General features: G+C 38.0%; 1 protein-coding gene across 1 annotated transcript in view; it reads left to right on the top strand.

The window, feature by feature from the left end:
• The window catches only part of knl1 (kinetochore scaffold 1), a 50580-nt gene that overhangs the window by 10918 nt on the left and 27062 nt on the right, over positions 1–12600 (top strand). Inside the window, exons 4-8 of the mRNA XM_059987672.1 lie at positions 686–830; positions 2097–2155; positions 2815–2913; positions 10040–10155; positions 11615–11705. Coding sequence (XP_059843655.1) covers positions 686–830; positions 2097–2155; positions 2815–2913; positions 10040–10155; positions 11615–11705 — 510 coding nt within the window. The remainder of the gene's footprint in view (positions 1–685; positions 831–2096; positions 2156–2814; positions 2914–10039; positions 10156–11614; positions 11706–12600) is intronic.

The following is a 12600-nucleotide window of genomic DNA, read 5'->3' as shown; positions in this document are numbered from 1 at the left end:
TGTAATTCTATGTGAACAGTGTTATAAATAAAGCCAAATGATATCCTATATAGTGAAATTTTGGCTTTTGGACAAAGTATATACATTTTCCTTCCAAATACTTTTTTTTAAATGAAAATGGTAGATCCAGTATGAAGTGACTTTAATGAATTGATATTTAGAATGTAATGACCCTTTAACTTCTTGGAGTAGCTGTTGAATCCTGACGTCCTGATTCCCTGCAAACAAAGATGCATGTGTGTGTTCCATTATGCTGCTTACTATAACAAGTATGACAACTGAATCCCACTGGTGTCCCCTTTTTCTTGCCCAAGTAAAATTGCATGTGGAGTTGTGTTGTAGTACATTCCAGTCTGCCTTCTTTCAATGACTTTCACCACAACATTAGGTTTGCTTTGAAGAACTTATTTTCACCAAAATTCAGTCTTTTTTTGGCTATATTTAATCCTTAGGTTCCACATGAAAGAAATTAATGGTGGGTGCTTTGAAGAGCACTTAAAAAAAAAACAAAATCACAGTTCATTGTGAACATTCTCATTTTGTCAAGCTCATTCAACTAAATATTTCAAATCAATAATAGATAATTTTCTAATTTATGAATTTAGTATTTCTAAATATTCATAGAGTTATTGGCTCTGGCATGGAAGTAGCATTTCATATAATTTTCAAGGTATTTTTAACATAGGTCAAAATTACACCTGTTGTGCCGTGGGAAGGAGTAGGGCATGAAACAGTGGAAGAGAACTTGCTGAGTCTGATGACAAAGAGCCTGGATAACAACAGTTCCTTGGATTCAACCAAAGGTGATGGTACTTCTGCTGATACAATCAGTAAGTTATGATTGACACTTAATTCGTTTTGCATTGCGGAAATGTATCATGTGGGTCATGGCATGAAAAATTTATTTTTGTTTAGAGATACTGCATAGAGCTTTGCCTCCCTGTGCATTCAGGCTTGGGACTGCCGGTATGTTCCTGACTTTTAGAACAAAATATTTGGATTAATTTGTAACATAACTGTTTTCAACCTTGCTTGATTCTACCCGCTACTTTTCATTCATTCATCATGAGAACGGTGATATATTCATGCATGGCATTTTAGATTTGTTAGTTTTATCCTGGCTAACAAGATATTTATGAATTTAAAAAAATGCTGTTCAACCAACAGTTACTTTCTGGTGCAGTTCAAAATGAGACAATACCTGGCTGCCCTTTACATTTTAAAGGATTCACAGGACACTGATTCTGTTATTCCATTTATCAGTTAAAGACTGAGAACAATATAATTTTAGTTTTTCTATTTTTAAAATGATCTCTTTCACTTTGATTTTACCTTTAAGAGATAACTAATTAAATCTCATTTACCTGAAGCACTGATTTTTTTGTCTTTATTTTCCACACCTGATGGTGCACTATCAGATTCCTTTAACTTGGTACAAGGCATGACACAGTTGTAAGCATGTTTAAACAAAGATGATCGCTACCTATCGATACAGCCTCATAACTATCCATACTATTTCTAGTGGATTTTGGTGTGTATGGCACTTGTTTAATCAGACAGATTCCTGGGGTGAGGACAAAAAGAATCGTTCTCATTTTTCGGAGTTCAGAAGAATGAGAAGTGGTCTTTTTGAAACTTGGATGGATTCTGGAGGGACTTGGTGGGCCAAGTAGGTAAGGATTTGTCCTGTTCGTGGATTTGTCCTAATTGAACCCACAATTAGATACATAGAACAGCAATTTAAGCTGAGAAAATGTGGAATTTCTGGTTGTAAATATTTCGAAATCTGTACCTCAAAGACGTAGTCACTGAGGCTTGCAGTTTATTGAAGGTGAAGTCAGGCAAAATAGTTCAAAATGCAGCTTAGTATTTTGTGTTCTTATTGCATATGGTTTGTGAATCAAATCAGACAGATTTAATAAATAATAATGAAAATGCTATTCATGTGTCATCACCATTTGCTATAGTGCCCAACTGTAGGGTGGGATGGCTAGAAATAAGGATGATTGGCTTTTAAGTGGACATGAACTAATGATAGTTCACAGAGATTTGACATTTTGAAACCTTGCTGAACAACTTTTAATTTTTTTTTCCAGCTCCAAAATGCAACTTAAATGCATCCCTTGTGATCTTGGAGGAGTCTGAGTTGCATAAGGTATGGTCGTTTTATTGTTTTGTCTGTGATTTCAAATGTAGTAATTTAAACAGAGACTTCGTTCATCTCTTATGTTGAAAGTTCAAGGCATACACAATAGTGTATAACTTCTGTGTTAAGCTATGTTAAAGTTTTCTTATCTTTCAGATTTTTATTAATTATCAATAATAACACCTATGGCAGCCAGGAAGGTATTACATGTGCTTTATAACTTGCTGCTCTTCAACAGAATAAAACAACTTTCAGAATGAAGCCATGAGTAACTTCATCCCACCCCCTCCGGTCTTCTATCATTTCGCATTTCCTCTTCTCTCCCCCCCCCCCCCCCCCACTACTTTCAAATCTCTTGCTATCTTTCCATTCAGTTAGTCCTGACGAAGGGTCTTGGCCCAAAACGTCAACAGTGCTTCTCCTATAGATGCTGCCTGGCCTGCTGTGTTCCACCAGCATTTTGTGTGTTGTTCCATGAGTAACTTGTTTGCTTTTTTGTTTCCCCCAGCTTTTATATTTTGCACTTAAATGTTTAAGCAGTATAATACATGCAATAAACAAATATGGCTTCAAATCCAGGATATTTTTATATGATATAGATACTTGTGTACAATGTCTTGCAAAAGAAGGTAATTGAAACCTGAGTAAAAATATACTTTCCCTTGTAGAAATTGATGGATGGTGAGATCACAGTCCGGGAATTCTTCAAATTCTTGAAAGTTCAAACACGTCCACAGAAATCTCGCCAGAGTGAACTGCAAGTCAATGTAAGAGTACAGCTGCAGATTTTCAGTTCCATTAACAAATCCTGCAGAAATGCTAGAACATATCCCAGGGTTGTGTTTCACTACTAAAATGTTAACCACTGAAATATTATATTTACTTGCGTATTTTTAAGACCTTTTATATCACGTACTGTGTTTGAAACATGCTCACTGTTAAATTTTACAACTAATTGGAGGTTGTAAGACTTTTTTTGTTTGTGTTATTTTTTTTTGCATCCAAGCTTGTAGTTTTGATAAAGGAACTAGGGTACTAAATTCAAATCTGAGCAGTGCATTTTGGTGCTCAATACCCACATTCATTCAGGTGCCTTGCTGTTCGGTGTGGGCGATCATGTCTCTCCATCCATCACCCTGACCCTCCGAATTGTAGTTGTTCCCTCCCCTGTTTCTAACCATGATGTTAATCCATCTATCATTTTCATTTTCTGTCTGCCTCTGCTTTTTCCTTCCAGCTTTCCAGTTGTAACTAAATGTTCTAATGCCTCTCTTCGCATGATGTGTCCAAGAATTTTGATTGCTGTTTTCTGATTTTTTTTTAAAGTAATGTACGTTTTGTTTTCGTTCTCTGTCTAACTTCTTCGTTGGTTATACTGTCTGTATATGATATGCATAGCATTCTTCTGAGGAACCATATCTCTGCTGCATTGATTCTTTTTTCCATTGCATTTGTGATGGTCCTTGACTCACAGCCATACATCAATATAGGAAGAATGTGACAGCTGAGGGTTCTAAGGCAGATGTCAATTGCTATTTTCTTGTTCATTAGGATGCTTCTCATTTCTGTAAATACTGTTCTTGCCATTGCTATTCTTCCTTTTATGTCTGTTTCGTATTTGCCATCAGATGTTACCCTTGATCCAAGGTACTTGAAGTTGTGAGCTTGTTTTAGGATTTAATTTTCCAATATGATCGTACAGTTTGGGATATCAGCTTTCTTTTTTCTTTACCATTACTTCAGTTTTCTTTTTCGTTAAGGTTAGGCCAAGTCTTTCGCTCTCTGTGTTGATGGTGGATATTAGCTTCTGTAAATTTACTGCACTATTTGCTATCAGTACTGTATCATTTGCATAGCGGAGGTTGTTGATATTGTATCCTCCTATACTTATTCCAGGTGGGTCTTGTATGGTTTTCATGATGTTTTCACTATACAGGGAGAACAGGTCTGGTGATAGAACACAACCCTGTCTGATTCCTCGCTTTATTGGCTGATATTCACCAATCTCGTTGTCTATCTGTATGGCTGCACTTTGTTGCCAGTAGAGGTTCCTGATTATTCTTAGATCTTTTCTGTCGATATTAATATCTTTAAGCATTTTCATGATGACTTGGCATTTCACTGTGTCAAAGGCTTTTGTGTAGTCAATGAAACAGAATTATAGGTCTTGTACTTCTATTAACCTTTTGATAATATTTCTGAGAATATAAGTTGCGTTTGATGTTCCCTTGCTACACTGTTCTTCACTGATCTCTGGTTTATTTTTGTTACTTATTCTGAGCATGATGATTCTAAGTAGAATTCTGAATCTTATGGAACAAAGAAGAAAATGTAAGTAAAACAAAGAAGTCTACGTATCCTTGCATGCACAGATAACAACCAAGTGCAAGGAAGCAAAAGAAAAGTAGCTTAAGGACAAATATGAGTTAATAGGACAATTGCAGAAAACCAACAACAGCAAATGTATTCACAATGAGATCAAAGAGGTCACAAAGTGGGCAACAACAGGATGTATAAAAGCAAAAGACGGATCTACAATTATAGAATAAGGAAAAGTAATGCAAAGATGGTCAGAATACATCAAAGACCTATATGACGACAAAGACCGAGAGGACAACTTTGATATTGGCAACAACAACAAGGGCTCAGCAATACTGAAAGAAGAGGTGGAACCTGCTCTGAAGAAAATGCAAAAGGGGAAATCATCAGGATCTGATAACATTCCGGTTGAACTATATGAAGTGCCATTTTGTATGACATGGGCGTTCAAGATCTTTCCATGACCATGATTGTCTTTGGCAGATTTTTCTACAGAAGTGGTTTGGCATCGTAGCCTTCAGCTGCCCATACAACCATCCACCACCTGCTCCCATGGCTTCAGGTAACCCTAATCTCAGGGTTAGGGGGTGGAGTGGAGCAGGTGCTACACTTTGCCCAAGGTGACCTGCAGTCTGGCAGAGAGGAGGAATACTTTCACTTCCTTTGATAGAGGCGTAACTCTATCACATCACCCATAGTAGGTTTATCAATGGAATGAAAATTTGGAGCTGTTTAGCTTAGTCCCCCCCCCCCCCCCCCGATGAGGTCAGTGAAGCCATGGGAGCAGGTGGTGGATGGATGATCATATCAGCTGGTTATGTAATTACTGATGCCAGGCAGCTATTCTCTGAAGTGTATTGATATGGGTGGGTCACCCGTCTTGTAAAGACACTGCCCAGAAGAAGACAATAGCAAACCACTTCTGGGGGGGAAAAATTGCAAAGAACAATCATGGTCAAAACACCATAAGAACATTGGAAATAGGAGAGAACATTGGAAATAGGAGGAGGCTATGTGGCACATCAAGCCAGCTCTGTCATTCATTAAGATCATGGCTGATCTGGCCATGGACTCGTCTCCACCTACCTGTCTTTTCCCATAACCCTTAATTCCCCTATTATGCAAAAATCTATTCAACCTTGTTTTAAATATATTTACTGTGGTAGGCTCCACTGGTTTATTGAGCATAGAATTCCACAGATTCACCACTCTTTGAGAAAAGCAGTTCCTCCTTATCTCTGTGCTAAATCTACTCCCCTAAATCTTGAGGCTAGTTGTAATCTCACCTTCTAGTGGGAACAGCTTTCCTGCCTCTATCTTATCTACCCCTTTCATAATTTTGTATGCTTATATAAGATCTCCACTCATTCTTCTGAATACCAGTGAGTACAGTCCCAGGCTTCTCAATCTCCTCATAGTCTAACACTCTCATCTCTGGAAACAATCTGGTAAACCTCTCCTGTACCGCCTCCAAGCCAGTATATCCCTCCTCAGGTAAGGAGACCAGGACTGCATGCAGTACCCCAGGTGTGGCCTCACAATTACCCCTGTACAGCTGCAGCATAGTCTTTCTGCTCTTAAATTCAGTCCCTCCAGCAATGAAGACCCAATATTCCATTTGTCATCTTGATGGTCTGTTACGCATGTAAACCAACCTTTTGTGATTCATGCACAAGCACCCCTAAGACTTTCTGCCCATCAGCATACTGCAATCTTTTACCATTTAAATAATAATTTGATCTTCCATTTTCCCTTCCAAAGTGGATGACCTCACATTTACCAACACTGTAGACCAAAGCCAGACACTTGCCCACTCACAACTTATCTATATCTCTCTGCAGACTTTCCATATCCTCTGCACAATTTGCTTTTACACTCAATTTAGTGCCATCAGCAAACTTGGATACACTACACTCAGTCTCCTTTTCCAGATCGTTAATGTATATCATGAACAGTTGCAGGTGCAACACCGACCCTTGCAGCACACCGCTCACCACTGATTACCAACCAAAGAAACATCCATGTATCCCAACTCTTTGCTTTCTGTTTGTTAACCAATCCTCTATATATGTTAATACATCAACTTTATGCATCCTTATCTTATGGATGTCTTTATGTGGCACCCTATTGAGGCCTTCTGGAAATCCAAGTAAATAATGTCCATCCGTTCCCATCTATCAACTGCACTTGTTATATCCTCATAGAATTCCAGTAAGTTTATCAAACAGGACCTGCCTTTGCTGAATCCATGCTGCGTCTGCATGATGGATCCATTTCTTTTGAAATGCCTTGCTCTTTCTTCTTTAATGATAGATTCAAGCATTTTCCCAACTACAGACGTTAAAGTAACTGACCTATAGTTACCTGCCTTTTGTCTACATCCTTTTTTGAGCAGTAGCATGACTTTCGCCTTCTTCCAATCCGCCAGGACCTGCCCAGAGTCCAGAGAAAGCCTCAAGTATAACTTCTGCCATTTCTTTCAATACCCAGGGATGTATTCCATCAGAACCAGGGAATTTGTCTATTTTTAGGCCCACAAGTTTGCTCAGCATTACCTCTTTAGTGATACTATTTTATCAAGGGCCTTACCTTCCATTGCATTCATATTATCTCTCTTTGACATGTTAGACGTGTCCTCCACCATGAAGACCAACACAAAATATTCATTCAAAGCCTCAGCCTTTTCCTTGTTACCCAATGTCAATTCCCCCATCATGTCCTCTAGGGGACCTATGTTTACTTTAATCGCCCTTTTCCATTTAATAGTATAATAAAAAAAATTTTGCTATCAGTTTTTAGATTATGTGCTAGTTTATTTTCATAATCTATCTTCCCTTTCATTATTGTTCGCTTAGTACATTGTAGCTTTTTAAAGTTTTCCCAATCTTCCAGTTTCCCACTACTCTCAGCAACTTTGTATGCATGAGCTTTTAGTCTGATGCCTTCCTTTATTTCCTTAGTTACCCATGGCTGGCTCTCCGCACCCTTACTGTCCTTGTTTTAACTGGAATATACTTTTGTTGAGCACCATGAAAAATCTCTTTGAAAATCTTCCACTGTTCCTTAACCGTCCCACCATATTGCCTGTGTTCCCAGTGTACCCTAACTAACTTCTGCCTCATCCTATTGTAGTCTTATTTAGACATAATACTCTCGTTTTAAATCAAAGTATTGCACCTCCATTTGTATGAGAAACTCAATCATACCGTGATCACTCTTTCCAAGAGGATCCCTAACTGCAAAATTGCTCATTTCTGCCTCATTGCACAGGACCAGATTCAAGATAGCATGTTCTCTTGTAGGTTCAGTAACATGCTGTTCAAGAAAGCTATCACATATGCATTCTGTGATAACCATGATTGCCTACGTTTCTTGACATAGCACAAGATTCTTTCTCAAAATTGAATTTAAGTATTGTACAACATTTTAAATTGTATGTTCATGTTACATTCAATCTGACAATTCCTTGTTTAAGTATCTTAGAATATTTATTGCCAATACAATGGAGCCAATTACCGTGGAGAAAAGTTTTTTCATTGTTTTCATAATTCATTGAAATTGTATAGCGTTTTCTTATCGTTATACTGGAGCAACAGCTTGTATTACATTCTATTTTCTAGAGTGAAATTTTAACCCACGATATTCTGGGACTGATGGCAGTAGAAACTTTTATTAACACTTTTATTTGCACACCATTATACCATGGAGGTGCTAAATCCTAATTTAAACTCGGTAGTTTCAATGGCTTATGTACTGTAGTTATATTTGCACCTATAGATAAAATGGCAGTGATGGTATCAGTGAGAAAAATGAGAAGATGACAGGTTAAGCATCCATTTAATTTGCTGTAGAATTGTTTCTAAAGATTAGCTTTATTAGTTTAATTTGTTACATGTACATTGAAACGTACAGTAAAATGTGTGCTTTGTGGCGGTTTGGGCTGGGCAGCCTACCAGTATCACCGTGCTTCAGGCGCAAAATAGCATGCCTAAAACTCACTAACTCTAACAATATGTTCGTCTTTGGAATGTGGGAGGAAATCCACATGGTTATGCAGTGAACTTACTAACTCCTTACAGACAGCAATGGAAATGGAGCTTTGATCTTAAAGCAGGCACTGTTAGGTGTATGGCAACTCTTTGTGTTAGTAGACATTTGTTGGGGATTGAGAGAATTCCTTGGAGAATGCAGATCCTCCTCAGTTACGAATGCCTGATTTGTGGATTCCAGTTAATCCTTATCAGTTAACTGGACCACTTATTTTTTTTAAAAGAAACAACAGCAAAAAATCTAATTGAGAAAATAACCAGCATTACCTCCATTTATTTGGAACATTATGCAGCATAACTGAGACAGGAGACTGTTGCAGAGCAGTTTCTAAGTAGTGTCAGGTGTGTGCACTTGTGTGGCCATTAGACACTACACTGCTTAGATTGAACAGTTTTAAATAGTGGCAATGGCATTTGATTGTATTCAAAAATCAGTGATTTTTTATCACTGATAGTTGGCAAGAAATGAGCAGTAAACCAATTCAGGACTGTTGTACTCACTGCGGTTTCAAGTGTTCAGGCCTGGAGATGCCAGAAATGGCCAGGAGTAAAAATGAAACAACTTTATTAAAGTGAGGAACTACAAAGAATCTGAAGGTGCCAACAATCATTTCGAATGTTACAACAAAAATGAAGATTTGAAGGATGTAATCATCAATAGCATTGTGTGAAGGAAGTCAATGATCTTTACTAGGTGTCTGTGCTGATTTTCTTCATTTACAGTCATCAAAAAAATGTGGCAGCGTTTATAACCATTGGGACTCCATTCACTGGGACCATTTGGAACTTATACACATTTTTATAGTAATCTAGTAGTATTGATAGAGTTCTAATTTCTGTATTTCATGTAAATACATAATTTGTTACTCAGTTAAGTAGTAGTTTGTCTTTTTTTATACCTTTTTAATTATTTCTGTGAAACTTTGGCTAATTGGAGCAGGATCTTAATTGGGCCGAAATGTACTGGTCCTGATGTGTCCCAATTTTAAATTCAAATGAGAACCAGTCTTGGGGAGGGAAGACATATTTATATGCATGTAACCTTACGGTATTTGAACATCATTGTTTCAAGACACAGACTGCCAGATTCACTGCTAGAGGCCATGAAAATTAACAAGCAAGCACTATTATTGCTACTTGTGCAATGATACTTTATTAAACAACGTAACCTTCACTGATTCTTCAAACCAGCTTTGACTGTGGTATACTCCAAGTTTTGTATCATTCTGCCAAGGCGGGGAAAACAAATGTTTGTTAATTAGTCCTCCTGAACACCATTTGTTGCAATACTGTGGAAATGTGATTACCGCCTTGAATTATTTCGTATTTCGTGTATTTTCTGACTTGCTAACAAAGTTATCACTTTTTTAAAAAAATATAACCCATTCTTAAGCTGGAATGGCCTTGTAGGCTATAGCATTTGTGAAAATTCTGCATATTTTACTTGAGTTTATTATTGATTCTGATCTACAGTTGATTTTTTAACCACTGTATTAATTAAAACTATTATTTTATTTCTTGGTAGCCTGAATTGGACAGATCGTCAGGACTGGAAAATGGGCTGGCTGTGAAGTTTATTCACCGACCAAAACGGGAAGTCTATGAAGACAATAGTTCTGCACTCTCTGCGGCCATAAATGAGTATGTAAAGTTTAGGCAGTGTTGTTGCCTCACTGTGTCAGAGATTTGGTTTCACATCTATGTGTGTGAAGTTGACATGTTCTGTGACTGTATGGGTGTCCTTCAATAGCTCTGGTTTCTTCCCAAAGACTTGTGTTGGCAGGTTAATTAGCCATTTAAAATTGCAGCTATTGTGCAGGTGAATAGTAGTATCTTGGGGGAATTGATAATGTGGGGAGGTTAGAAAGGGATTAGATGACGATTAATATTTATGTGTGGTAGTCAGCCAATGCAGACTTGATGTTCTGAAGGGCCTATTCCTATCTTGTATGATTCCATGAAATCTTATAAATTGCCGTCTGTGAAAATAGCTGTTTCTATTTTGTATTCTTGGAAAATACTTTATTAACTTGCAAGCTTGTGTTGAATGTTATTAATTTTAAAATGCAGTTTTAGGCACGTACTTATTTATTTAGAGGTACTGTGAGGGACAGGCCCTACCAGTCAACAAACCATACTGCCCAGAAACATACCTATTTAACCCTAGCCTAGTCATAGGACAATTTACAATGACTTATTGACTGGGTTGTCTTTGGACTGTGGGAGGAAAGTAGGGCATCCAGAGAGACCCGTGCAGTTCACAAGGAGAATGTACAAGCTCTACAGACTGCTCCAGAATGTCCTGAGCTGTAATAGCATAGTGCTAGTTGCTAACTAGCGTGGCACCCAGAAAGACACATATCTTTAGAGACACAACATTCACAAACAAAATGTGAATTTCTACATAAATTGTCCAAGAAAGAACAGAATTACAATTAGGAAAAGTAGTAAAATCCATTGTAGTGCAAAGTGGTCATAGTGTTGCCAGTGAGGTAGTGATTAGGGTTGTGTAGGTTGCTTCATGAACTGAATGAAGAGAAGTAGCTGTTCTTGAACCTTGTGAGACTTGAGGCTTCTGTACCTCTTGCCCAGTGATAGCTGCCAGAAGATGGTATGGCCTGGAGGGTGGGTTTCTTTGGATGTTATTTCGTTAAGGCAGTGCCTCATGTAGATACTACCAATAGTGGGGATGTATTGGCCGAAGTTCACTACTCTTCATAGCTTCTTGTGTTTCTGCTCATTGGAATTGCCATACCAGACCTTGATGGAACTGGTTAGGATAATTTCAACAGATCATTTGTAGGTTAATATTCAATAACATGCCAAAACCTTTTAAAACTTATCAGAAAAGATACTGGTGTGCCTTCCTTGTGATTGATTATATGTGCCAGGCCAGGATAGATAGAACTTACAAGAACTTAAAGCTACTAGCCCTCTCCACTACTGATTGGAGCATGTTTGCCCCCCTTCCCTTCCTACAAGTGTCTTTTACAACCACACACCCCCAACTGTCATATCTGCATGTTTCTGATTCTTGGGTTGCAAATTACAGCAAATTCAGCTCTAAGTGACTCCAATGTTTTTTCCATTTGCTTTTCAGCCTGAAGGATCAGTTGTTAGATCTTGACAAGCTCTTGTCAGAAGTGAACTTTCCACTTTTGAAAGAGGTGATGCAAATGACAAAAGAAGAGGTAAATATTGATTAGTCTGAAAATGGTTAAGTTTGGCTATGTTCAGTTGTTTGGTCTTTCAAAATTAAAATTCATAATTGCTGTATCTTAATTTCTGAAGAAGATGCATGTTAATTTTCAGGTTTATAGCTGCCTGAGGTCCTCTGTCATTGAGAATGATGGTCTATTTTAGGTTTGGTATGCACCCTCTATTATTTTGCTGTATTTTAAACTGTTTAATAAGAAACTTCATGAGAAGAACCTTAGCCGAAGATTAAACTAATGATTGTAACTGAACTTGAAAATAATTTATAACAGTAAAAACAAATGGCAAATAAACTCTTCTTGGGCTTCCAGCCGGGTACAAGTATCAATTATAATCGATGTTTTGATGACAAACTCGGCCATCTTCTTCAGGGATGATGCCTGGGCATGTTTAGTCCAGTGGCATTTATACCCCTGTATTCTGTCCTTTCTGATTGTTTAGTCCTCATCTAATCAGGTTTCTGATCTCCCACCTTGTTTATATTCATTCCAGTTCTTACTTAGACCAAGACCTTTGTCTTTGATGAAATTCTTTTCCCCTGGTTTTATTTCAGTAGCTTCCTTTACCAGGTAGTCCTAAAAGCCATTGGCGTGGCACAGTAGTTTTGTGCTGTTGAAGTCAATCCTATGGCCAGTGCAAATGCAGTCTTCCTCTACTGCCAATTTCTCCAGGTAACCCAAATGGATACACCTCCTGTGCTCCTTGATGCAAGTTTCCACCGTGCATCCCTTCTGGCCAAAATATGCTGCTCCGCATTCACAGGGAATCTTGTAAACGCCAGCTGATCTGAGTCCCAAATCATCTTTGACCTGCATAAGCTGTGACTTGAGCTCCTGTATGGATTTGTGGATGGTATCAATCCGATATTTC

Source organism: Hypanus sabinus, chromosome 2, assembly GCF_030144855.1.
Source record: "Hypanus sabinus isolate sHypSab1 chromosome 2, sHypSab1.hap1, whole genome shotgun sequence".
Taxonomy (NCBI): Eukaryota; Metazoa; Chordata; class Chondrichthyes; order Myliobatiformes; family Dasyatidae; genus Hypanus; species Hypanus sabinus.
The sequence above is the reverse complement of the archived record's forward strand: the minus strand, read 5'-3'. Positions and strand labels throughout refer to the sequence as shown.